Source organism: Sparus aurata, chromosome 7 (genome assembly GCF_900880675.1).
Source record: "Sparus aurata chromosome 7, fSpaAur1.1, whole genome shotgun sequence".
Taxonomy (NCBI): Eukaryota; Metazoa; Chordata; class Actinopteri; order Spariformes; family Sparidae; genus Sparus; species Sparus aurata.
The window spans coordinates 18,843,130-18,869,860 of NC_044193.1; the positions used below are offsets into that span (position 1 = coordinate 18,843,130).

Below are 26,731 nucleotides of genomic sequence, written 5' to 3' on the forward strand. Positions count from 1 at the left end.
ACCACGCCCCCTTCTGGGTTGAAATATCTCAAAACAAGAACAATTGGTTCACCACTCATTAGCTGTTAGGTAAAGCTAAATGTGGATATTTTGGAAATTCCCCACGTCCATTAAACCACTACCGTCTGTCAAGATGTAAGTGGGAGGGTTGAGGTTTGTAGTAGGCGGGAGCGAGGTGACTAAGGCTTTACATTGCATAAAAACAAAGTCCACAAGCTCCAGCAAGGGCACAAAGCAGAGACAACAACAAGAGGCACCAGTCAAAACAAAGAGGGAAGCACTGGAGGAGAGACACTGTTGACCTTCAGCAGATACGCTTTTCACTTATCTTTTTTCTAACTGAGCGCTTGTTCACTGCAAGACTTTAGAGTTTTTTTTATATATATATTTGCAGCAGCCTACTTAAAATCTCATCATGAGATTCTGTGCTTTAGCTGTGTGCTTAGTTTTGGGGATAAGCATTCAGGACGGACGGAGCCTTCCCCTCAAGTCCGTCTATGTCACCTTCCCAGGAGACGTCATCAAAAACATGACTGATACGGAGCTGGCAGAAGTGAGTAGCAGATGGTTCATTTTGTCTTGATGGAGTGAGATTCCCAAAAATGTGTGCAATCAAGCTGTGCAGGGAAGTAATTACCTGCACAGACATCCAAATCATAATGAGAAGAAAGATATTTCCTTCTTCATTAAAGAGACTCAAAAATGATAGAACTGTTTTGTTTTTTCTATGGACAAAGTCATTAATGTGGTTTCTCTGTTTTCCTGCCAGAGTTATCTGAAAAGGTTTGGCTACATGGACACGCTGAAACGCAGTGGCTTCCAGTCTATGGTGTCTACCTCCAAGGCTGTGAAGAGGATGCAGAGGCAGATGGGGCTGGAGGAGACTGGAGAGCTGGATCAGTCCACCCTGGCTGCGATGAAGAAGCCTCGCTGTGGGGTTCCTGATGTGGCCAACTACAAAACATTTGATGGGGACCTCAAATGGGACCATAACGATGTCACTTACAGGTGAGTTGAGAGAAAGAATAGAGCTGATGATATTATAATGTTTTCACTTTGGAATTTAACAGTGTTAGAAAAAAAGTAAGTAAAATAAAAGTCCTGCAAATCAAGTTTTTAATTAAGTAGATATGTACAAGTGAAAAATGTTATACTATATTATCTGATAATAATCAATGTTATAATATTACTGTCATAATAATATGGCTGTTGTGGTTGGGCTAACTTTTGTCTGACCTACTTTATATAAGCTTTTTATTTTCCAAGTAACTAGCAGCTAAACTTTTCAGATAAATAAAGTGGAATGAAAAGTAGCCTAAAACATTTGCTTCTGAAATTTAGCAGAGTAGAAGTAGAAAGTACAATAAAGAGATACTAAAGTATAGCCTAAGTGCATCAGGAGTGCAGTACCTGAGTGAACGTAGTAAGATTCTTTTGAGCCCTGTGCGCCTCACACAGTCTCTGATGGAGACATGTTACTACCGTCAGTCTGACTGCACAGTGTCCTTCTGCTCTCCTCCACAGGGTCTTGAACTATTCTCCGGACATGGAGATTGCGCTGATCGATGACGCCTTCGCCAGAGCCTTCAAGGTGTGGAGTGACGTCACCCCTCTGACATTCAGGCGCCTCTTTGATGGCACAGCTGACATCATGATTTCATTCGGAAAAGCCGGTATGTTTCTGTGCAACTCTTAATAATGTCTCATTGTTGGACTGTAATTGATATACTATTGATATTGATGTGTGATCTGGTCCTCTGTTCAGACCACGGAGACGGGTACCCCTTCGATGGTAAGGACGGTCTCCTGGCCCACGCGTTCCCCCCCGGTGCTGGCGTGCAGGGAGACGCCCACTTTGACGATGATGAGTACTGGACTTTGGGGAAAGGACCAGGTAATCACACAGGGACGCTCACTCCACCGACAATTCATCTGACTGTGTCGCCACCTCGTGTTCACTTTGTGTATTACATTAAACATGAACAAAACGCATTTCTCTCACCTCAGCTGTGAAGACTCGCTATGGGAACGCGGATGGAGCCATGTGCCACTTCCCCTTCACCTTCGAGGGCAAATCCTACACCACCTGCACCACTGAGGGCCGCCAGGACAACCTGCCATGGTGCGCCACCACGGCCGACTACGGCAGAGACAAGAAATTCGGCTTCTGCCCGAGCGAACGTAAGCTTGATGAATAAATGAATGAATGAATGAATGAATGAATGCACATGGACATGCCCTCAAAGGAGCAGAAAGAAGTATACACATATTTAATCCTCCCCCTTATCCACAACTCAGTAATTCATCACAATCAAGTTACTTCCATTCCTGTACCATTGTACACTCCCATCTGACTATATACAATTCCATATACTATATGTACAATTAATATGCAACATAGTATATATACATATATTTTATACACACAAACACATCCATTCATTTGTGGTTACACCTAGCGTGAGCCCTCGCTCATCCCTGTAATTTATTGTGCTCGGGTCAGAGGTCAGCGAGATGAGGGTATTTGTTTGTTAGGCGCACTCACTCGCTTCGCCCGCTCATCCTCGCCCTACATTCTCATCCTGACAGTTCTCTACACATTTGGAGGAAATGCCGACGGAGCTGAGTGCGTCTTCCCCTTCGTCTTCCTGGGGAAAGAATATGACAGCTGCACCACAGAGGGCCGCAGTGACGGTTACCGCTGGTGTGCCACCACAAGCAACTTTGACACCGACAAGAAATTTGGATTCTGTCCCAGTAGAGGTGAGTGACAGGAACCACAATGAACCATGCCAGTGCTGCCATAATGGCTTGTTTTTTCTCACTGTTGTTGGGATGACTGTGTTTGGACAGACACCACTACAATCGGTGGAAACTCTGACGGAGATCCCTGCCGCTTCCCCTTTGTGTTCCTGGGCAAACAGTACGACGCCTGTACCAGTGAGGGAAGAGGAGATGGCAAGTTGTGGTGCGCTACCACTGACAACTACGATGATGACAAGAAATGGGGCTTCTGTCCTGACCAGGGTAAGTCACATAAAAATAGAATAGTTAAAAGTAGATGTTTTAAATGTTTTGGATATTCATCCTTGTCATTCATTAATATTCCTCTCTGAATGTGTTCCAGGTTACAGTCTGTTCCTGGTGGCAGCCCATGAGTTCGGACATGCCCTTGGCCTGGATCACTCCAACATCAGGGAGGCTCTCATGTTCCCCATGTACAGCTATGTGGAGGACTTCCATCTGCATGAAGACGACATTGAGGGCATCCAGTATCTCTATGGTAAGCTCATGACAAACTGCTTTATCAAGCAAAATCACATAAAAATATTCATCAACAACTTTCCTCAACCCACAATATTTTGTTTTCAGGAGGCAGAACGGGCCCTGTTCCCACCCCTCCTCAGCCAAACCCCACCACTGACATCTACCCAACCATCGACGAGAACGTCACAGATGACCCTGAACCCACTGAACCCACCCCCACTACCACCCCACAGCCTGTTGACCCAACCAAAGACGCCTGCAAGATGACCAAATTCGACACCATCACTGTGATTCAGGGAGAGCTGCATTTCTTCAAGGATGGGTGAGCAAATCCATCTGTTCATCTTTGTTACAGAAGTAAAAAAAACAAAACAAACAGCAACATAATGAAAAAATGGAAATGATATGTTTATTGTATGTGTTGATTGACAGAAATTACTGGAAGACGTCCAGCACAAGCGATGCAGGACCCAAAGGACCATTTTCAGTTTCTCAGAAGTGGCCAGCCCTGCCAGCAGTCATCGACTCTGCCTTTGAGGACGTTCTGACCAAGAAACTGTACTTCTTCTCAGGTACTTAAGTTTTACACACTTGTATAAGGGACCACTGACAATTAAACCGAGAGGGCAGACAATTTCTATAATGAACATTTTCTGTCTACAGGGACACGATTCTGGGTGTACACAGGCCAGAGTGTTCTGGGTCCCCGCAGCATTGAGAAGCTCGGCCTCCCCAGCAATATTCAGAAGGTGGAGGGAGCGCTGCAGAGGGGGAAAGGCAAAGTGCTGCTGTTCAGTGGGGAGAACTTCTGGAGGTGAGTTAAAATGTTTGGTTGGGTTAGGAAGTAGATGTTTCTGGAGGCACTTGAATTTGACCCTCTCTGTTCTTCTTTGACACTTGTCATTCTGTATTTTTGCCGTGTTGATGACATTCTCTCATATGATCAACACAGGCTTGATGTGAAAGCCCAGAAAATCGACAGAGGGTACCCCAGATTCACAGATGCCGTCTTCGGTGGTGTCCCCAATGACGCCCATGATGTGTTCCAGTACAAAGGTAAATAAACCTGTCAGTTCAAAAGGTTTATCTACTGAGCCCAATAAAAATATCTGCAAATAACAGCCGACTGTTACGTGTACGAATCCTCATTTTGATTTTTATTTCTGCTTTAGGTCACTTCTACTTCTGCAGGGACCGCTTCTACTGGCGCATGAACTCCCGCAGGCAGGTGGATCGTGTCGGCTACGTGAAATACGACCTCCTCAAGTGCTCAGATTCTTCAGGCACTGGATACTAAGGAGACGAACACACAGGGATGAGCTGGAAATCGTCTGTAATGTGGGAGCATTTATTTATCTCTTCTGGGGAAATGAGATGCAGTATTTGTGTATAGCACCTGTTTTATGTTTGTGCTTTCTGGGATGTGAAAGAGTGGCCACCGCTGTTCTAAAACATACAGCATTGGCTTAAAATTAAGTCAAAGGCCCAAAAAGAGAGCAAGACACAGCCCTGCTCTCAGTCCGATCGTCTGTGAATTTATTATGGTGGTCTAAAATTCCAGAGCCATAAACACAATTAAAATATTCTTAAAAACTATCTGGATCAGATTCCAGATCTTTAATTTCTTTATGTCTGACAGGTTCAGACTTTTAACAGTATTGGATTATTTTGGTATTTATAGCAATTATCTTAACATAATTATTATTATTTTTGTGTCCACAGGCTTGTTTGTTTTGTATAATTCTGTGTGTATTTCTAACTCTGGCTTTTAAAGCCAATTACTTGCACTGGAAGACAATGCATGTCTCCTTCACTGAAATTATTTATGTGACTGATGTGTTTTGTATTAAAGTTTCAACTTTCAATGCAATAAACATTCCATGAGAACTACCTGCCACTGTCCTCTGTCTCAATCCTTTACTATAGCACATGGATTATCTGACAACCACACCATCATTCCCACATCCGATACTATTCGACATTTGAATCCATGTTCAAGCAACTATACTACTCAAAATGAGTTAGGGATATTTGGGATATGGACACATATATGCATGTGCATGAATATGCAATTAAAGTAAAATGCACTATTTTGGGGGTTGAAAAAAAAATAAAAAATCAAATATGTCACAGAATAAACACTAAAATATCCCAAACTATTTCTGAGTACTGTATGAGTGGGTGGAAGTAACAAAAATGAAATAAGAGAAGATAAGATGTTGCTTTATTGATTTGGGAGAAATTCACAAGTAACACCGCAGTACAGAGGGAAAACAAGTCTCAAAAATAGAGACAATAATAAAGATGATAAATGATTTTTTTAAATGGAGGTGATAGAAAACAGTGGATGAAAACAGTCATGTTGTCCATCTATCCTGTCTTACATTCATCCTTCACAACACAAAAAATGCCATTATCTTTTAGGAATGTGGTCACAAGGATGAAAGTAAAATAAAATAATAATACTGTGGACCTGTCACTTGTTTACTTTCTGCTGTGTTGGTTATCAGCACTGAGAACAACAATCCAAAGTGTATACATATTACTCCGCATCCAATTGCGTAATACGCCTTCCTCTAAAAACAATAGTCCACCAAGTGAAGTAAACATCACATTAACCGAATCTGAAGAAACATAAAGCAGTCAATCTGCCAGTAAATACAAACAGCTAATTAATCCTGTATATATGAAAATGTTTGGCCAAACAACGTGCCAGTTTTCAACAAAACAATAAATAAGATCCGGTTGCACGGACAGGAAGCAAGGAGAGTCTCATGGCGCCCGACTAGAAAGAAGCAACAATTATCGGATACTAATTTCTGTTCTATTTAGCGCGTCTACTCTAAAGGATACCTTTCTACACGAAAACGCACGGTAAGAAAAATGCGTAGAGATTCTAGTGCTGGGGAGGGGAAATGTTTTCATTTTCTTCAGGGAGAGAATTTGGGCGGTCTGCCGCAGCTGAGGCCCTCGAGGTCCCCAGTAGAGCTCTCAGAATGCCTGAATGTAAAATCGGGCTGCCTGGTGTAAAATGGCGACGCGGAGCAGGCAGGATGAAGGGCAGCTAGGCCCGTTTTTAAACGGCTAACACGCGCTGTGTTGGACGCTGTTGATATGTCAGCTTGCTTAGATCAGTGACAAGTTATTCTTTCAATAGCGGTATCACGTTCAACCACATAAACTGTCATTGTATAAATGCAAGGCATTTGTATGTGATGTGCAGCGTCTTTAAATATGATTCCGAGCAACCGTGACAACACTGCTAGTTAGCCAGCTAAGAGCTAACGTTAGCTGTTCTGGTTAACGTTGGCAGTAAGTTTCTATATAGCTTAGCTAGCTGTTGACCAAGGGTGCCGTCACTTTACACGTATTGTCATGATTGAGCAGTTAAAACTGTTCACACCTGCAGTAAATACATTTTAACAGTAACAAGTACACACACTTCATGTACAGAAACTTCATGTTGCTAATACCAGTGTGTACAGGCAACATGCATCAGCTAGGGTCAAAGCTGTGTTACTTGTGTGGATAAACTCAAGGAGCAGTTACGTTGGTTTTAACATTTCCGACGTAAACACTGTTCTGATCAAGTATGATTAACCACGTCATGATAGATATTGATCAGCTAACTCCTTTACTGACGTGAATATAGTAAAAGGGATCGTGTGCAAAAGACCGGCATTCAAGGAAAAGGCTTGGTATATTAATTAATTTTTCATAGTATCACAGATCATGTCAGTTTATTTATCCCAGGATAACACAACACAATTTGCCCAAAGGACAATCTGTCACCTGCACTTGAGGGAAATGTTTTGTCCTTGCAAAAAGAAACGAACTGTAGATGTCAACCAGTAAATGTTGTGGAGCAAAAGTTTAAAGTGTGAGTAAGTCAAAATTGTGGACCTGATTAAATATACTGTCACTTTCCACCACTGCACAAAGATTTAGCTATTACAAACTGTTTTTACATGTGCTTTTTATTTGGAAAGAATTCATTTACATACCTACAAACCAGACATGTGACTCAAGTCAATCAGTTCAAGTCTCAGTAAGTCCTGAGTCATTTTTTTTTTCTTGGCGAGTCATCTCAAGGTTGCTCAAGAAAATTCAATTCACTTTTTCCCCCCTATGAAACTTCAGTCCTACCTGCAGCATCTGGTCTTTTAAAAAGAAAAGACAAGGTGTTTGTACCTGTAAAATGACAACATTATTGACCAGTTTATCCAGCCTCTTCAAGACTTTCTTAATAACTCTTCAATCAAAAAGTATTCCCTCCCATCACAACAGTCAGACTGCATACAAGCTGAAGAAGAGTCATGTATTTTCTGTCAAGTCATCAAAACAGTGAGTCCACATCTCTGCTAAAAAACCTGCTAAAATCATAGGCATACCTCCAAAGTTTTTCCAGTTTGTTGGCCCTCTGATAGAATTAATGTCAGATGGGCAACATGCCATTAGTTACCTTCTTCACAGTTGAGAAAGTTGGAAAAACTGCCCGTGTTCCAGCAGGTCTTGAAGGTCTTGCTATTTACACTCTTTGTTGTTTATCAAGGGGCAAATTAGCTGGAAATATAAAATACCGTAAATCATGCAAACACTCAAACAGCTGTCCTATGGCAAGGAACTAGAAATAAGTTGTGTTTATCGTAGCACAATGAACTTGCAGGTGATTGAAGTATGCTTTGAAAATGACACAAAATGACTTTTTGTTTTTATTTTTGTGGATAGTTATGGATTCTGAGGAGAATGAGGTGGAGAGCAGCAGTGATGCAGGTCCCTCAGGGATGGAGGAGCCGTCTGAAAGCGGCATGGGTATGGAGTCATCAGAGGCCATGTCTGCAGACAGCAGCGATGCTGCTGCCTCTCATGCACAGGCCCCAGAGTCCGACTGCCATGTGGGACAGAGCTCAGAGGGAGTTGTGGTAAGCTTTTTGTAAGCTAATGACTGTGTGAACAGGAGTGACGAAACAGCCTTGTACTAAAAGCAACAAAACCAAGCTTTTTGGTTTTGTGACAAAAGTTTGTTGATATCATGTTCTTGCCCCTCCTCTCAAGGTGTTCATCCCAGAAACCAGCTCCAGTACAGACGTCAGAGTTTCATCAGTCCACCTCCCAGACTCCTCCTCAGTGGCCCAGTCCACCAGCGTGTCCAGCGTGTCCACAGTGACTCAGTCAGTGCTGGTGTCTGAGTCACCCCGAATGATGGTCCACTCCAGTGCTGTGTCTGAGGGAGCCATGATGGTTTCTGACTCAACAGCTTCTACCTCGTCAGATCTGGGATCTGCCATTGACAAGATCATAGAGTCAACAATCGGCCCTGATATCATGAATGGTATTTCCACTGAGACTCCACTTTCCATTATATCATAAGCTGAGCAGCTTTGAGGATGTGTCACTTTGATTAGTTTGTCATTAAGTCGCAGAATTCTGATCTTATTTACTGTCCCTCTATTAGGCTGCATAGCTGTGACAAGTGCAGAAGACGGAGGTGCAGAAACAACGCAGTATCTCATATTACAAGGACCAGATGATGGTAAGTGTGCTATTGTTACCGCTAATTCAATAAATGCATATGGACAAAAGCAACAATGCACAGAGTCTTCTGGCTGGATGTTACTCAGAAAGTTTTTATTTATCAGACAGAGTAATTAGTTCACCTCTCTTTGTCAACTTGTTATGAATAAGCCTTATTTTAGACTTCTAACAAGTTTTTATTTAAAATAATTGTCCACTACAGGTGCTCCTATGGTAGCCCACATGTCATCCTCAGCCATTTCTGATCGTATATCCATAGAAGCTCTCGCAGAAGGCCCCACGTCCACCTGTGTGGACCAAGGAGACCTGCAGGGCAACCTTGAACCTGACCAGCCCGATGACCAGCCGGGTCACTCCGGTTACCCAGAGGACAGCAGCAGTCAACCTGACCAGCCCCAGCACTCACACCCCTCCCAGTACATGGACTGCAGTGCAGATGGTCCAGACCAGACAGAGGAGTCCTCATCCTCCTATGTTGAGTGTTCAGGCGAGGAACCGGACCAGACACGCTCCCAGTCTGGTTTCCCTGACTACAGCGGGGATAACAGTGACCAGGACCTGCCTGGATATGTGGAATGCAGTGGGGCTGACTCAAACCCGACCAGCAGAGGTCACTATGTGGTGGAGTGCAGCGCTGGGTATCTGGAGTGTGCAGTGGACGATGGTGAGCGACCGCATCACTCACGAAGTTACATTGACAGTAGTGCAGACCACCGGACACAGACAAGTCGGCAGTATGGGGCTGAGTATGGAGCGGAGTGTGTCGCAGCTGCAGACTCTGAGCAACCAGGTTGCTCTCGGTACCAATCGAGGGACGATGATGAGGATGACGAGCAGAACCAGGATCCAGATCAGCCGCAGCACTCGCAACAGCAGCCACATCACTCCTGTTACATGGAGAGCAGCAATGGACCAGAAGCCTCTCTGTATGCCGATGACAGCTCCTCATCAGACCACCCTCTGGCAGACACGGCAGGCTCGGGCGGGCTCCCAGAGGCTTTGGAGTGCAGCGAGAGTCAGCCCGGGCCCTTCATCAGCAGTAGCGGGACGTACACATCCAATCCAGAGCCTGAGCTGACACAGCAGTGCTCACCCAGCCAAGAGGAGCCTCAAGGCTCCCAGGGGCCACAGGATGAATGTGGGTTGGCCAGGGAGATGGAGACATCAACAGTGGCAGAGGGCTCTGGAGACAGACCGCCAAACCTGGCTGAGCTGGAGGAGATGATGGAAGTCGTGATAGTACAGCAGTTCAGGTGTAAGATGTGTCCATACAAGAGCGCCTCCAAAGACACACTCATCAACCACATGAGAGACAAACACTTTAAACCTGCAGGTAATGTCCAGTGCTAAGGTTGGTTATTTATCACAAAGAGATGGACCTTCCGTTTCTTTAAATTGTAATTTATTCTTGGTGTAATGTCTGGTTTTTAGGGGACAATGCAAAGAAGCGTAAACGTGGACGGCCTCCTAAAAGTGAGACATTGGCCCGTCGCCAGGCAGAGAGGCAGGAAGCTGAAGAGAGGAGGGCAGCAAAATCGAAGGCTGCTGAGCCTCAACAAGCAGAAGAAGAGGAGGATGATATTGTAGACGCTGGTGCAATTGATGATCCTGAAGGTCAGTGAGGATGATTTGCATTAAACGGATTCATTCTTACATTTCTGAGTCAGTGAATTAGTCAAAAGATAGGAATCATATTCACACATCTCTCTCCCTGCTCCTTTGTTTATCCGCAGAGGACAGTGACTACAACCCAGCAGAGGAGGATTGCAATGGAAGACCACCAGCTATTCTGAAGAAGCCCGCTCCTCCGATCTCTTCCTCCTCTCCAGGGCGTCCTCGACGTAAAGTTGGCCGTCCAAGGAAGTACAGCCTTTTAGATGAAGGCTACAACCCCAAAGGTCGGTTTTAGCACATGATGCATCACTTACGTCACAAAGCTTACAATTCTGGCTACTGGGATTTTATTCTTGTTTTGTATATATGTTACAGAAGCAGAGAGCATTGCAAAGAAACCCAGGATTAATGGGGATGCGAGTGTGTCCGAAGAGGCAAGCTCCTCTGGGTTAAACAATGTTCCTGCAATGGTGACAGATGGAGAAACAGCTGAGGCAGCAATTAGCCAATCAGACTCTGAGAATAAAGACCCCTCTTCCAACACACAGCCAGAGGAGGAGTTCTTCCAGAGGAAGCGCGGTCGACCCTCCAAGCATTTTCTTCGGAAGAAGTACAAAAAGTATATGAATCGAAAGTAAGTGTCAAATTGGTATGTGTCCAAGGATGTTTTGCAAAATTAACGGTAAAATAACTTTAACAACAAGCTAACTGCGTCTGTCTCTCAAATTCTTCCAGTCGGTATTATAAATCCCTCAAACCGCTCCTGAGACCGCACAACTGCTGGATCTGTGGCTCACGCTTCCTCACTCAAGAAGATTTGCGCTTCCATGTGGACTCTCATGAGGGCAATGACCCCGAGCTCTTCAAGTGCCTCCAGTGCAACTATCGCTGCAAGCGCTGGTCCTCACTCAAGGTCAGTTGCAATAAAACAGACCAAAATATGAAGGTTTACCTCAGTTTGTAGTTTGTAGTTTCCTAAAAGTTGTCTTTTTTCCAGGAACACATGTTCAATCATGAGGGCACCAAGCCATTCAAGTGTGAGGAGTGTGATTACACAAGTGTCTATAGAAAAGATGTCATTCGTCATTCAGCAGTCCACAAAAAAGACAAGTAAGTAGCTCATTTAACAACATACAGTACATGCACGACAAATAATTCCTAATCCAGAACACCTTTTGCAGGTTTTTTGATATTGTTTCTGTTTCTGTTTCTGTTTCTTTTCCATCCAACAGAAAAAGAAAGACAGAGTCGGTAAGACATTTCCATATTTGAATGATGCTAGTTAGTATCCTAGCAGTTTTTTGGGCCATTTAACCTGTCAACTTCCTGTTCATTCTTGCAGGTACCAAAGGTGTCAGAGTTCCTCTGCCCTGTGTGTCACAGAGTTTACCCCATGCAAAAGAGACTGACCCAGCATATGAAGACCCACAGCTCAGAGAAACCACACATGTGTGACAAGGTCAGAGAACAAAGAATGTAAAAATCAATCAAGAATTTGAATCATGAGTTAGCCACAACCTGTACTTTCCTGACAAGTAGTAACTTTCCATACATTCTCTGTTTGCGCTTGATTCTTAATAGTGCAGAATCTTTGGACACCGTTCACCCATTGAGGATTACCTATAAAGATATTTTTGATTTTGGAGGGTTTAGAGATTTTGGGTTTACCTTCCTTCCTTCTTTGAGTTCATGATTTACTTGTCCAATAGAACATTGTCACTGTGCAACAATGTTGTGCATATCCATGACTGTCCTCACAAGAAAGCAAGTAGAAAACTTAAACCTTTAATTTTACAGGCTTTTTAATCTAACCCAGAACTCTTCTGTCTTTGCAGTGTGGGAAATCTTTCAAGAAACGGTACACGTTCAAAATGCACCTGCTGACCCACATTCAGAGCCTTGGTGACAAGTCAGTATTCAAAGCATTTATTTTGTGAGTGTGTGTTTCAAAAACACACAGAATTTTAACAGCATTTTCTGATGATACAGTTTTGTTGCAATATGCCTTCATGAATCAACAATGGTAATTTTGTTTGATGTGAGCAATGATGACATCATCACAGTTGTGCTTGTGCTAGGTTCAAGTGTGAATTTTGCGATTACACTTGCGACAACAAGAAGCTGCTGCTCAACCATCAGCTGTCCCACACTAACGACCGGCCCTTCAAGTGTGACTACTGTAAATACTCCACTTCTAAAGAGGAGTTCCTCGTCTCCCATCTGGCCATCAAACACACAGGTCAGTGTGGCAGAAAGGCTTTCACAAAGTAATTTATTTGTTACGGTATATAATGTTCACCTCATGAATGTAAAACACTACAAAAACGCTGAGTCATGAATGTGTGTCCTACAGGAGAGAAGCCTTTCTCCTGCGAAATGTGTCACTTCACGACCAAGCACAGGAAGAACCTGCGTCTACATGTGCAGTGTCGCCACCCTGAGGCGTTTGAGGATTGGGCCGTATCTCACCCTGAAGAGCCTGTGAGGAGGCGACGCCGACCCTTCTTTACTTTGCAGCAGATCGAGGAGCTAAAACAACAACATGAGGACACACAGGGCCTGCAGAACACTATTGTAAGCCTTTTATAGCTGTATTATTTATTTTAGGCCCCATTTAAATTTAATTTGGGCGTTTTTATAGTTTTGTAAATGTTGTTTTCATGTTATTAGGTTGCAGTGGATTCTGCGACGCTACAAGCCATGCAGGGTATGGAAAATGCCTCAGTGTCCCAGGATGCATTAGGAAACACCACCATCATCTACGAACAAGGTCACTGAAGAGACTTTATTTTAGTATTTCTGGTGATGTATGTCAACTTAAGGACACATTGTGACTTTTCTCCGTGTGCTCTACAGCTGAATCCAGTGATCTATCCGCACAGAATGCTCTCGACCTGCTGCTTAATATGAGCAACGCCCGGGAATTGGTTGGAAACGCCTTACAGGTTGGTACTGTGGCACATAAAAAAAAAGTCACTTAACAGAGAATAAGCAGTAAAATGGAAGAATTGACGGATTGTGCTCCTCAGGTGGCAGTGCTAAAGTCAGAGGGCAAAGCTTTGGAAAAGGGAACATGGAGTACTGTGACCGCAGCGCCGGGTCAGGCCCAGAAGGTCGTGACCTTCCATGTGTCTGAGAACGGTGAGACGGTTCTGCAAGAGGCCTACGAGGCAGCCACCTCAGAAACAGGAGAGCTCACCCAGATCGCCATCGAAACCTACGATGGTGGAGGAGACTTCAGTGTGGTGGAACAGACGGCTGAAGAGAATCCTAGCCCTGAATACAGGTAATATAACACACTTCTCTCTGTTTAGGAGGTACAGATGTTCCTGCAAAATAGAGTCACATGAATAATTAGAATAAGACTGATGACCTCTATGAATGTTATCTTTGCAGTAATGGTGAGAGCAGTCCTTCTCAGACTGTAGAAGTCTCGGGGTCAGAGAGCCTGAAAAGTGAAAAGTTCTACCTCGCCTCAGCGCTGCCTGATGGTGTATTGCAGCAGGTGGAGGTAATTACAAGAGATCGGAAGTTTTGGCATGTAAAGATCCGTATTATATTGGCGATTCCTCCCGTCTGACTGTGTTTTGTGTTTTTCGTCAGCTGAGCAGTGAAGCTCCAGCCTCTCCCTCCGCTGTGGGCTCTCCCGGTCTGAGCACCAAAAGGTTTTCCTGCCGAATATGCATGGAGTCTTTCCACGGACGCTCTGACATGGAGAACCACAAGAGGGCGCACTTGGATACAAACACCTTCAAGTGTCCTGACTGTGAATTCACCTCCACCTCCTGGCCTGAGGTCAAGGTGAGTCGTCTCTTTGTCTTCAACTCTGTACTCAACTCTATGTAATTTCCAGCATTTATATGTATTTTAACTGTCAATATCATCTTTTTTAGGTGTTTCTGTCATGTCTAAAATATTTCTGTCCTGAATCTTTTGACCTTGCAACTGGTATCTTTTTGTCGTCAGGCTCACATGGGGCAACATTCCTATCTCCGCCCTCACAAGTGTCCAAGCTGTAGCTTTGCCTCCAAGAACAAGAAAGACCTGCGGCGACACATGATGACGCACACCAACGAGAAACCGTTTTCTTGCAAACTTTGCGGACAAAGGTGGGAGCATACCTCATTTGAATCTACAGAAAATATGTGGGTTTAAATTAGAAAAATGTTTGAATGCAACACACTTGCGGTGACGATGATGTACAAACATCAGTGTTGATGTTTTTTTGTCTAATATCTCAGGTTTAACCGTAATGGCCATCTGAAGTTTCACATGGAGCGTCTTCACAATCAGGATCATCCAACACGCAAGAATCGCAGCGCCACATCTCAACAAACCATCATAGTGAACAGTGATGAGGAGGCCCTGGCCACACTACAGTGTAAGGAACACAAAATAAGGCTCAAAAATAAAAATAGTACTCAATGATATGGTTCAAAACAGGCATACAGGTTAAAATAGAACAGAATTGGTAAGAACTAAAGTCACAAAAATGTCTAATTAAATGTGTGTGTTTTGCTGTGTGTGTCTAACAGCCCTGCAGGCACATCAGACAGTGATCACTCCAGAGCGATTACAGGCCCTCGGACAGGAACACATCATTGTAGCTCAAGAACAGGCTCTATCAGACCAGGTAAATATGATACTGGACATGTAACTCATTATAATGGTCTCATACAGTATAGGTGTTTTCTACCTGCTGTAAATAGCCACTCTTTTGTTTATAACTAAATTGATTAATTGTACATTAATCAGGAGGAGGGCACATATATCCAGCAGATAACCACCATAGACGGACAGACAGTTCAGCACTTGATGACAGGAGACAACCAGGTGACAGAGGTAAGAGATTCTACCACTACCTGTTTAATGATCCTGACAACAATGGAATATCAGAGATGGATATATGTTAAGTAGGCTCTGCTTTGTTTGATTAATTGTTTAAGAAATTTGTGCTGTGCATGCAGAGCCGGCATTTCACTCACAAGCAACAAACTCCCATGTGTACAAGAGCCCAGTCAGACTAAATGCTCTAATATCAGACTGACTTCTCTTCTAGATTAGTTGTGCAAAATTAGAAAAAGTTTAGTTTCCCATTTGTATTAAGCTAAAAATATATATTGATATTGTGGTATCCTATCTGAGATAATGTAAGTACAACTCAACAAAATATATGACAAAGATTTATGTTGTAGGCATTTTAATGCTTTTATTGTAAAGCCCTATTATGTTCCTTCATCTCAACTCATACGTCACATGTTTCAGGTTCAGTACATCATCTCACAGGACGGAGTGCCACATTTGATCCCTCAGGAGTACGTGGTAGTTGCCGATGGAAACCAGATACAGGTCAGTGTTTTACCTTGTGAGAAGTTCCTGTAACTGCTGGATGAATGCCGTGTTTTAGGTGATAAAGTCTTGCTCAAACTGCTCTCCTGTTCTCAGATGCCAGATGGGCAGATCATCCAGTATGAGCATGACGGGGCCTTTCTGCAGGAGCAACAGGTGAGGCAGATATTCATCATCTAGAACAGTCTAAAGTTGGCAGATAACCTCAAATGCTCTACAGTGAGAGGTTTTTGTTTTGTTCTTTATGTGTTCAGATTGCTGTGAGTCATGATGGTCAGATCCAGTACCTACCTGTGAGCTCGGAACAACAGATTGTGAATCCTGAAGACCTGGAGGCTGCCGCCCACTCTGCTGTCACAGGTTGGCTCTCATAGGGAGCAGATTGCTCTTCACTTGTTTTATATTCTGTCCTCCACCACACTGTAAGATTGTTTATATTTGCCAAATTCAGTGAGGACTATACCAATGAAATGTTTCCCAAAGTATACCACAATAATCAAGGTTTATAAATTGTCTTGCAGCTGTTGACTTCCTCTCAAAATCTGTCTGTTGAAAAATTTCCTTCAACTGTGTACAGACAAATCTGAAGTCATCATTATCGGCCCAGATACCACACGCAATCACATCTCAACCACAACTTGGGTCATTATCCACCAGTATCAACTCTAGCTGCAGAAATCTTGATGTCTTTTCTTTTGACAATAATATCAGTTTCTATCAGCATGTTAAAAATAGTTGTCCAGTCTTGTTTTAGCAGTTACACAGAATGTCTAAGATCTGGTTCTTTCTGTCTTCCAAGAACCTGGAAACTTTCCTGTTTAGACTACTGTGACTCACTCCACTCATGCTGAAACAAACCCAGCTTTTCCAGACTTCAGCTAATTCAAAATGCTGCTGCAAAACTCATCAGAAATTTAAATGAAAGAGTACATTTAACCCCAATTGTGTTTCATTATTGTTATATTTTGTCCTTTTGTATCCTCTTAGACTATTTTTATATCAATATGTAACTGTCATTGTATTGCAATCTGTTTTTATTGCTATAATGAAGCACTTGTTAACTAGTTATTGTTGTTGTTGTTGTTGTTGTTGTTGTTGTTGTTATTATTATTATTATTATTATTATTATTATTGTTATTATTATTATTATTATTATTATTATTATTATTATTATTATTATTATTATTGTCATTATCATTATTATTATTATCATAAGCTTGTAAATAACATGAATTTTGATCTTTGTTCTTACAGCTGTAGCAGATGCAGCCATGGCACAGACCCAGACACTTTATACTGAAGCTACACCTGAACAGCTGGAGCAGCTGCAGCAGCAAGGCATCCACTATGATGTCATTACCTTCACAGACGAGTAGACGGCTTTTTAAGCCTACCTGGGTACAAACCTGCGCAGAGCAGGACCAACACAAACCACTATGAGCTGACAAGTCCAGTGACCTCAACTTATTTATGCATTCAGCTGGCCGTGAACTACAGAATCATCTGCTTGAGGGCGATCGCACTGTTCAATGAGATGAACAGCTTTTTGTAAATTCAAGTTATTGCACCCATTGCTTCTAACTTAATCATAGGGGCTGTGCATTTCAGAGTTGATTTAGGCAAGATTGGTCTAGTCTGAATTCTTAAAAATGATTTCTGTCTATGTGCCTCAACTGCTTCCATTTGCAAGACAATGTTATTAACGAAAATCAAATGGCTTATATCATGTTGTAGAAATTATACAGCGCATCCAAGCAAACATTTAAGTTTCCGAATGGGGTAGTGAAAAGGGAGTGTTTATTTTTCATCTGTAATCAGATATGATTGTTGTTAATCTGCAGCATTGTGTTTTCTGAATATGAATATGTACATACTTTTTTTCCATTTCTCTTTGTTCTGTGATGGAGGATATGTGTTAATTTGGTGAATATGAATGATTTAATAAGCTGAAAGCTGACACCAAATAAATCACTTTATGTATACTTTTATGTCAAGATCTTGTTCTTATGGGTCCCATATCACAGAAAGTGATACTTCTCATAGTTTTTCATTATAAAGCAGGTCTAGGTGTTGTATTAAAAGGCTCAGTTCACAGACAAATACAGCCAGCCTGTTTTCAGAAGCTGTCCATTTGAATGAGCCATCAGGACTTGCAGGACTTGCATAAGTCACCGCCCTCAGCAGTGGACAGTATGAAAAGAACAATGTATTTAATGAATATTATATTAACCTGAAAAATAGCAAAGCAAAGCCACTGACTATATTCACATGGCGGCCATTTTCCTCTCACATTCAGGATGCAAAGCTCAAATTTCGTACTGCTGTGTTCAAGGTTGCAAGTCGTATAAACATCGCAAATCTTACAACCCATTATCATTTAACCACCTCTTGATTGACCAGCAACTGAAAAGACAAATGATAATGATAATCCAGAGGGAGATTGGGTCATATATGAAGGTAAAACAACAAACTTGATAACCTGTTAGCATCCTTTAGACAACAGCTAAGTTGAGAATTGAACCGCTTCCCAGCTAACATTACTGTAAGAGTGTTACACAATACGACAGGAAATATTTTATTTATACATGTTTCTTTTATATTGTTCACAATTTGTCAGATTCATTATGTTTACATTACTTGCAGCCTGAAACACAGCCACATCACTGTATCCCAGTATCTGAGCTTTCCACCTTGAGTGTGATGTCAGAGGAAAATGGCCACCATGTGAATATAGTCTATTACAAAACAGTCACTCTGCTTGCACATTCAGTCAGAAATGAGTTCATGCAACTTGTTGTGAGGCTGTAATTTGTGGCGTGACATTGCACCATGATGTACTGAAGGCAGTTCCAGCATTGTGTCAACACTTCTTGTACAGGGAAGGATGCAATGACAGCCACTCTTGAGAAATGTAATGGAATGTAATCCAACACAAATATGCCACAACCTACAGCCTCAAAAATGATCGGCATCCTTCAGACTGTCATCATCGTTAGAATCAAAGGTGTTGTTGTTGTGGGTTACATTACAGGTGTTCCTGCTCCTGCGCCCACCCTGTGTGTGTCTGCATTATATGGAAACAATGAACATTCAGTTAAAAAAAAGAAGTTCAATATGAAACATATCCATAGTGCGCCACACCAATCGTAAAAGAGCCGATAGCCTGGCGTGAGACACATCTGTCTGTTCCCTCCAGCTGATGAACTTCCTGTTTCCTTCACCAAGGAGGAGCTTCAGATCCTCCCAAGAGACTGGAAACTGTCAAAAAGTGCTGAACGTCACTGTGCATCACACTAAAGATGAAGATTTCATTTGTGTTCCTATTTTTATTAGGTATGGTTATTTTTTTTATTATATTTTTTTGCAAAAATGTAAATTGATAATTTTCTGTTCTCCATTGCCTGTTATAACTGATTAATATTTGTTTTTCAGACATCCCTCATCTGAAGGGGCAGCAGAGGATTGAGGAGTTTGAACACGTTGAGCTGAGACTCGCCTTCCCTTCATTTTACAACACTTACAACAAGTCCTGCTGTAAACTCTATCCAGCAGGATGTTATAATCTGCTGGACAACACAGGATACGTCTGTGATTCACTGAAAGGCAGAGTTACGATAACCGAGAGTGATGGCTGGATACAATTTAAAATATCGAATGTACGTTTTGAGGATGGAGGCTATTACAGATGTTATGTGCTGGGAACTCAAAACCGCGTCTACAGTGATTACTACGTGGAGGTTTCTGGTAAGCAGTCTTATAATCTTCACTCATGTGATGTTATTAATGTGTATTATGCGATAGCCTCTAACGCTCAGGCCAAAACTGGATTACTACAGCTTCATAAGATTAATGTTTTCTTGCAAAAGGATATTTAAGTTTGTTTTCTAAAGCATCGAAACAATTGTAAAGGTTAATTATCACCCGAAACTCTGGAAGCTTATTTGAAATTCTGGCACTTTACAGAGATTACCGTTCACCATAGCCAGTCTCAGCCCGCACTGACAACAACCATCGAAGCGCCCAACACCTCCACAACACTCCTAGACTCCACTGGGGCTGTTCTGGCAGAGGACCACAGTGACAGCCTCAGGTATTCACTCTGCAGGCTGCTCGTCTTCTGCTGCTACCTTGCTGAATAATGGATGATCTGAATGCAGTGTATTTTCTTCCTCCGCAGAGTTCCCTGGAGTTTTGGTCTGTCACTAGCTGTCATTGTGTCCTTTGCTGCAATGATTTTGATCACCTCCATTATCGGTGTGGTTTTCTGCAGAATCAAGACCAAACGTAAACAGTCATGTAAGCAGTTTCCTTAGATTGATGATTTGCATGTAAAAAAAAACATATTGTGCCTTTTCAATATCAGGGTCAATCTGACTGGACTGATATTGTTTTTCTTTGCAGACAAATATGGAGAAACTCCATGTGAGTCAGTGAAACAAGAGGCCCCGGTAAGTGCTAAACAGGGAACATGTTGCCTCTATGATTCATCGTCAGTTGCTTTAAATAACAGATTGAATGTTTGTGCCCCAGACTTCCTCTACGAAAATGTTTGTCTCCCACAGGACACGAGCGGCATCGTCTACACCACAGTGGACTTCAGAGCCCATCAGAGGCCGATGGAGGTTTATGAAAACCTGAGGACACACTCAACGCAAGTGGGAGCCCCTGAGTTCACCTGTAGAGCAGAGGGTGATGGGGTGGTGGAGTACTCCACACTGGCAATCCACCAGTGAATTAATGTTAAAGTTTAGTTAGTGACGGATTTTAATGGGACAGATTTTCTTTGTTTTTGTGTTTTTAAAGGAATGGAATGGCAAGTACTGGCTGTGGTTCGTACTACCTAGCCTGAGTTTTTAAAGGAGATGTATTTAGCTCATTTTCAGGTCCATTGTTTTATTTTGGGTTATTAGCGCTCTGTCTGAAACGCTCTGTCTGAAACGGTTTATTTGTCACACCCCCTCCCACCCCTCCTGAATACCCAGTCTACTCCGATTGGTCAGCTCACACAAGCCTGAGCCAGTGCCGCAACAGAGCATCTGTAAATCAATCCATATGTGCAAAACTAACCGCCACTGAGCATAAATTTATATGAATATGTGAATCTGTGACAGTGTGATGTCACAAAGACACAGAATTAAAGGTGGGACTTCTGATAGGGCTTTTCAGGAGCAGTGTTTTCTGTGGGACAGAGGGAAAGGACATTTTTAAAAAAGCCATATAGTTCATTTACAAGGCAAGGAGGACATATCAAAAAGAGGCATTTGGTTGCATTATGGGAAATGAAGGATCCAGCATTTTTGGAGCTTGAACTCTATAACGGATTAAATCATGACATCTTGGCCTCTGCTGGTTTAAACTTTTCTTTTGTCTGTCGTGGGTCCTCCAGCTTTATGGAAGTGCTATAATAAACAACTTGTAATACCTTTAAGTATATAAAATATATGTGGTTTGTGAAAATGATAAGTTAAATGAAAATGAAGTGATGATGTTATTAAAGAAATTAATTGTGTGGTAAAATATATACAAAACATTTTCCTCTGAACACTGTGACTAAGATAGCGGCGATGTTGTCAGAACATGTCATCAGGTTATCTTTTGTCATATCAATGTTTTCCCTTATCAGTTTCATCTCGATTACAGCCTCAGAGGAAACCTGGCCCTCCACAATTCTGAGAGCCGCTCGATATTCTATTCCTGGCCCTGTTCTTCCCTTTACACAAAAAAAGCTGTTGGCGATTCCTCTTTGTATCGTCTCTTAAAGGTCAAGTTTCTCTTAAGAGCAAATGAATGAAGAGACGGGACGAATTCTTATTCCTGTGACATTTCAGCGCAGCACTGTAACACAAAACTGGCTTAAGATATATGATCTCCTTTGTAGTCACCACAGTCAGACTGACACACACACAAAACACACATACAGAACGTTTTTAGTTGCTGTAATCAGTTTAATGAAAAGGCAGCTACAACACAGTGATGTATATGCTGTCCACAGTCTTCTATTTGCACTATTTTTACATCCAATCTTTAATCAGACAAGCCCCCAGAGGGAAATACACTCTTATAGAACATACATCAGCTGCCTTATTTGATTAAGCAGACTTGGCCAGACCGACGGACTGAGCCTGGGTGTCAAAGACGGCGTAGTACTCCCTGATGAAGACATCTCCCAGGATCCAGAGCTGCTGAGAGCCACCCTGGCCAAAGCCGGTCATGCAACCATAGGAGCTCTGAGGAGAGAAAACCAAGTTACTTCCCCCAAACTTTAGTTATAGTACTAAAAACTTTTCTGTTTCAGTGGTTGTCAGGGATCCAGCAGACCTGAGAGACGTAGGCAGATGCAGGGACGGTGAAGGCGTGTCCATTGAGAGTGAAGGTGACATCAGGCATGCTCTGGATGTTCTGGCAGTTCACTGTGGCCTGTGAGAAGAACATTACGCACAGAGAAGATATATTTATTGGTGTTTTACAGGTTTCCAGCTAAAGCAAGTAACCAAGTCCTTCTTAATTATTTTCTTTTGAGAGTTTTGACGTCAGAGCATTAAAGTCTGTTTACTCTGAGTTCAGAAAATGGGGGAAAAACTACTTCACATGGTATGGTGTGATGGTATGACTCACCTCTCCGTACTCGTTGGTTGAGGCTCCAACCCAGGAGTTCATGTTGTTGATGTCACTGGTTGGGCCAACGATCAGGGAGGTACCAGTGTCAATGATGGCCTGGCAGCCACCAGAGCAGGCCACGGTCTGTCCGTTGATGGTAACGCTGTGAGGAGGGAACAGCAGAAAGTGGATTGCAGTTTAGCTAGAAAGCTTTTTGCCATGTTTTGGGCTCAATATATGTTTTTTGTTATTTTTACCTGTCCATGCTAATCTGATAGTAGGTGGCAGAGGACAGGGGGATCCAGGTGATTTGTCCAGTGTAGTGGTTGCTGTCGGTACCACCGAAGACCACCTCGCTGCCCTGCTCACTGTTGCTGTAAGAGAGTAAAAATACAAATGTCTGGCATGAATTTAAAGTAAAATGACATGCACTCAACCAACAGATCTCCATCCTATTTCAGTACCCGCTCAGGTAGACAGAGAACATTGGCTGGGACACCAGACCCTGCTGGACCATGTTGTAGAAGACAGGCACGACGTTGTCAGAGGCAATGGACTGGAAGGCCAATCCCAGGATGCCATCAGCCGCCATGGAAGCCATGAAAGCAGCCTCGCTCTGGCTGATTCCAAACACCTGGTTGGCGACAGAGATGCCGCCCACCTGCATATACGACACAGCTGTCAGTCACAGTTCAACAGAGCACAGTGACATGCATGTTTGAAGTCTAAACAGACTGTGCATGTTGTTCCAGGGGTTTTGAGTTACCTCAACAGTGTCACTGGCCAGATATCCGGTCATGCTGCCAGTGCCATACTGGATGGACAGTTGCTGGTCTCCCCACTTGAAGGTGGAGGACTGCTGAGGGTTGAATTTCTTGTGGTTCTCTGCATGGAAATGTGCATTTTCAGGAATTTGCCACAAAAACATGGAACATCTTTTGTCATGGATAAACTGCACTTACTGAGTGTTGTACCACTGCTTGTACTTAAAGTAACATTATGATACCTTTTATCTTAGAATAACAGCTTCAAAATTAAATCAAAACACTTTTTTCTTGTAATAAGTTAAACGGTGTCTCTCCACCCCGCTGTCCTATCACTTGTGTCTGAACTGTGTAACTTCAGTAAGAAGGTAGGATCACAGCGTTACATACATGTTTACTTCAACATACAAGTTTTTAACATGTCACACTGTTATAATGTAATATTTTATAATATGTTTGTAGTTAGCACCTACATAACGTCTGACAAATTGTTACAGATTTGTTTTCACGACAGTGGCCCTGCAATCACAACCTCTAGGAGGCACGAAATCCCACAAAATGCCATTTTCTACATAAATTGCTTTTATAATCTATTATCACAGTTTGCTAATTACTGCATTAGTTGCCAAATAAGTATGTGGATCTTTTTGCTGTCCAATTAGCAACACAACAACCTAATAAACACTGTTGCAAGTTAAAATTCTGAAATCAAAGTTTAATCAAGTAGAGACACAGACTTATCAAGCTAAGTATCAAAAATAAAAGTGCTATTATACTAGTTACACATTTAGTTCACACAGTTAGGTGATTTAATCCATGATAATCCATGCATTTTATTTTATATGATTATTGTATATCTTGTATGTAAAATCTGACTCTGCACAGTGACAAGTAACAACAGTTGTCACATAACTGTAGCAGAGTACAAATAAGAATAAAGTTGCATAAGATGGAAATATTCATTAAAATTGCAAGCGCCTCAATATCACATCTATATGCAGTAATTTAACAAATATAGTTGGTTACTTTCCACCACTGTTGAAAACACTATCCAAATGATTGCCGAGTTCAACTGACTGGATAACAGCCTGGGCTAGTGGTCTCTGTAACACTCACGGCAGGCCTGGCTGCTGCAGTAGACTGAAGGGACCCACAGGTTGGAGGAGCCGGTGTCAAAGATGACGGTGAAGGACTGAGGAGGGGTACCAATAGAGATCACACCATAGTAGGACAGCTAGAGGGACGGAAGAGGACAAATAAAGAATTTAACAACTTGATTCAAAGCACAAAATATGTTGGTCTCTATAAATACCTGCGATGAGTGCATTAAGAGACACACAACTCTATATGTATGTTTGCTATTCAACCAGAGGCTGCAGTCAATAAGATGGTGACTGGTCTTGACTTACGTCAGCATCGTTGGTCATGGACTCAGTTCCAGACTGGTAGAACTTGGCCATTGGGTTGTATGGGTAATGCTTCCTGAACTCCTCCCACTTTCCCTGCTCCTGCAGGGTCTGCCTGGCAGTCTTTCCCTTGATCAGGGGCATCCTACACACAGAAAACATGAATATGAATTCGATGTTTCCCTCAGGAATACTAAATGCAAAGATTATCCTCCAATAATTGTGCCTTTTGAGGCATGAAGTGTCAAAGCAATAGAGTGACAGGTTCTTTTCAACCCGCCAGGTGAGACTTACCTGTGGAGGCACTCGGAGAAAGCCACAAGGGCTGACAGAACAACGAGCCACTTCATCATGTCGGTCACTTTACTGTTGGACTCAGAGGAGTGAAGTTTCAGCAGCAGAGTCCAGCCTTTTTATACATCATATCAAGGTTGTGACTCCGAAATGCCCTTCTACATAACTTGATATCACGTGTCAGCTGGAGATAAGAAATCTGCAATGTGGTGATAAATTGTCTCTTATCTAGAAGCAAATATTCCATTAAACAATTAAACAATGAAGAGTTTTGCTGGAATTACTCAACTATTTTGTGGCAACATTTTTACTTTGAAACAAGTTTGCTTCTTAAAGTTTGAGTTTAAAGTTTTCATCTCAAATTAATTGATATTTTATACGTTTGTTTGTTTATTGTATACAGTTAAAATAATCTTAATGAGTAGAAGCTGCTCATGTCAAATACATTGATAAAATCAATTGAAATCTGTGTTCTGTGTGACATTATTAATGATTATCTCAGCATTGTTGATGAAAACTCCTTAATGTGGAAAACAGTTCAGCAAAATAGTTCTTCAACTTTTATTATCTAACTGATCATTTGAATATATAAGTGCAGGATAAGTGTTTACAGTGTGACACAATGTGAACTATGCATAGGTCAGATGTTCTGATGAACAAAACTTCTGTTTAACATTGATATGGAAACTTTCCACGTGTTTCAAGGGTGTGAACTGAGATTATGTGGGTAGCTGATAACAGTAATACACATAACAAAGACGTCAGGGAATTGACTTGAAGTGTGAACAAACAGCGTCAAAACTCTATGTGAACTTTAATCTAAACCGAGTAGATATACTGTGGTTTGACTTTGATTAGCAAGTTGTTTTCATGTAATGCTGACAAAGTTTATAATTTATAATTCATTTGATTTGAAATCCCACTCAGAACTTTCATAACCTTTTGGCTTTGGCATTGAATTGATTTCATAAGTAAGTAACATTTATCAAAGCACAGAGGTGGGAAAAGTATTATGATTCATAAATGTGAAAATACATAAATGTGACTTGAGTGACAGTAGATACACATTGGCAATTAAATGTACAGAAAATATCAACAGTTAGAGTAACAGTTGTTGTCCTATTTTTCACTTGTCATAATATATTAATATATATGTAGCTTCTTTGTTTGTCAGTTTCGCAATCGATGTGACATTTCTGAAGCTTTACAGCAAAACAGCCTGAAGTAGATGGGGACTTCTTTTAAACAGGGCTCCATTAGAGCTCGTCTGGTGTAATCCAAGTCTCTGAAATCTCCTGAGATCCAAAATTAATTCAAAAAGAATTCATTTACACCCTCGATGTGCAGTTGAGCTCCTGCCCCACTTCATGGTATGGCAAGCTAATGCTTTTAGCTTAGCAGCTACAGTGAAGATTTCAATTTTTAAAAGGGTGTAAACAACATCTTTCAACTCTATTTGGGTTCTCTTGGCTTCTGGAAAATTGGATTATGACAAACAAGCTGTACAAAGGAATTAAATGTTGTTGGTTTTCTTTGATTTAATCAATTTAAATTAATTTAGTAGAACGCTGCAACACTGTTTCAACACAAGCTCCAGAAATGTTTTGTTGTCTACAAACTTCACCTGACTTTCCATTGGCATCGGGGTGATCGGGATATACAGTCATCTGTGAACTGTTCGGAGGACTTTCATTGGTGTCTGCTCCCTGAAAACCCCTGACAAAACTAGCATATTTGTCAAAAACAGTAAGAAAAAGAAGTCAACACTGCCCTAAAGAGAAGACAATGTCAAGTCAAGCAGGGAAAAAAGGAGAGAACAACAGAAAAGAAACAGATGAAACAATGGACACGTCAGCTGAGGAGCATTATGATGATCAGCACGCTGCAGTTCTGGAAGAACAACGC

The 26,731-nt window shown here is 42.0% G+C and overlaps 3 protein-coding genes and 1 long non-coding RNA gene across 10 annotated transcripts; 3 read left to right on the forward strand and 1 right to left on the reverse strand.

Moving 5' to 3' along the window:
* The first annotated feature begins 202 nt into the window (after window positions 1-202).
* Window positions 203-5,159, forward strand: mmp9 (matrix metallopeptidase 9). Its single transcript, XM_030424484.1, has 13 exons — window positions 203-553; window positions 770-1,008; window positions 1,525-1,673; window positions 1,766-1,894; window positions 2,008-2,181; window positions 2,590-2,763; window positions 2,854-3,027; window positions 3,128-3,283; window positions 3,373-3,589; window positions 3,700-3,839; window positions 3,931-4,081; window positions 4,220-4,323; window positions 4,440-5,159. The coding sequence occupies exons 1-13, from the start codon at window positions 416-418 to the stop codon at window positions 4,562-4,564; spliced, it is 2,070 nt and encodes a 689-aa protein (XP_030280344.1). The 5' UTR covers window positions 203-415; the 3' UTR covers window positions 4,565-5,159.
* Window positions 5,160-5,847: 688 nt separating this feature from the next.
* On the forward strand, window positions 5,848-17,753 carry LOC115585502 (zinc finger protein 335). 7 transcript variants are annotated; one of them, XM_030423916.1, is made up of 29 exons: window positions 6,973-7,147; window positions 7,555-7,611; window positions 7,996-8,189; window positions 8,323-8,599; window positions 8,723-8,800; window positions 9,005-10,135; window positions 10,234-10,416; window positions 10,536-10,700; window positions 10,792-11,050; window positions 11,152-11,329; window positions 11,414-11,526; window positions 11,649-11,667; window positions 11,759-11,875; window positions 12,252-12,325; window positions 12,495-12,655; window positions 12,770-12,990; window positions 13,087-13,186; window positions 13,273-13,361; window positions 13,446-13,702; window positions 13,813-13,927; window positions 14,020-14,217; window positions 14,383-14,525; window positions 14,658-14,797; window positions 14,952-15,049; window positions 15,172-15,258; window positions 15,682-15,765; window positions 15,862-15,921; window positions 16,020-16,125; window positions 17,020-17,753. In XM_030423916.1, the coding sequence occupies exons 2-29, from the start codon at window positions 7,584-7,586 to the stop codon at window positions 17,139-17,141; spliced, it is 4,797 nt and encodes a 1,598-aa protein (XP_030279776.1). In that variant the 5' UTR covers window positions 6,973-7,147; window positions 7,555-7,583; the 3' UTR covers window positions 17,142-17,753. The 7 variants fall into 7 exon arrangements, with proteins under 7 accessions (XP_030279779.1, XP_030279780.1, XP_030279776.1 ...); XM_030423919.1 differs by lacking the exons at window positions 6,973-7,147; window positions 7,555-7,611 and adding an exon at window positions 5,848-6,141; XM_030423920.1 differs by lacking the exons at window positions 6,973-7,147; window positions 7,555-7,611 and adding an exon at window positions 6,280-6,965.
* Window positions 17,754-19,954: 2,201 nt separating this feature from the next.
* LOC115584589 (uncharacterized) lies at window positions 19,955-20,427 on the forward strand. Its single transcript, XR_003984565.1, has 3 exons — window positions 19,955-20,061; window positions 20,167-20,213; window positions 20,328-20,427. It is a non-coding gene; the product is annotated as an uncharacterized LOC115584589 (long non-coding RNA).
* Window positions 20,428-21,689: 1,262 nt separating this feature from the next.
* On the reverse strand, window positions 21,690-24,918 carry LOC115584588 (pepsin A). The gene is made up of 9 exons (XM_030422120.1): window positions 24,827-24,918; window positions 24,536-24,677; window positions 24,243-24,360; window positions 23,129-23,247; window positions 22,827-23,023; window positions 22,620-22,736; window positions 22,381-22,525; window positions 22,084-22,182; window positions 21,690-21,992 (listed from the first exon to the last, which is right to left on the reverse strand). The coding sequence occupies exons 1-9, from the start codon at window positions 24,883-24,885 to the stop codon at window positions 21,855-21,857; spliced, it is 1,134 nt and encodes a 377-aa protein (XP_030277980.1). The 5' UTR covers window positions 24,886-24,918; the 3' UTR covers window positions 21,690-21,854.
* Between the last annotated feature and the right edge of the window lie 1,813 nt (window positions 24,919-26,731).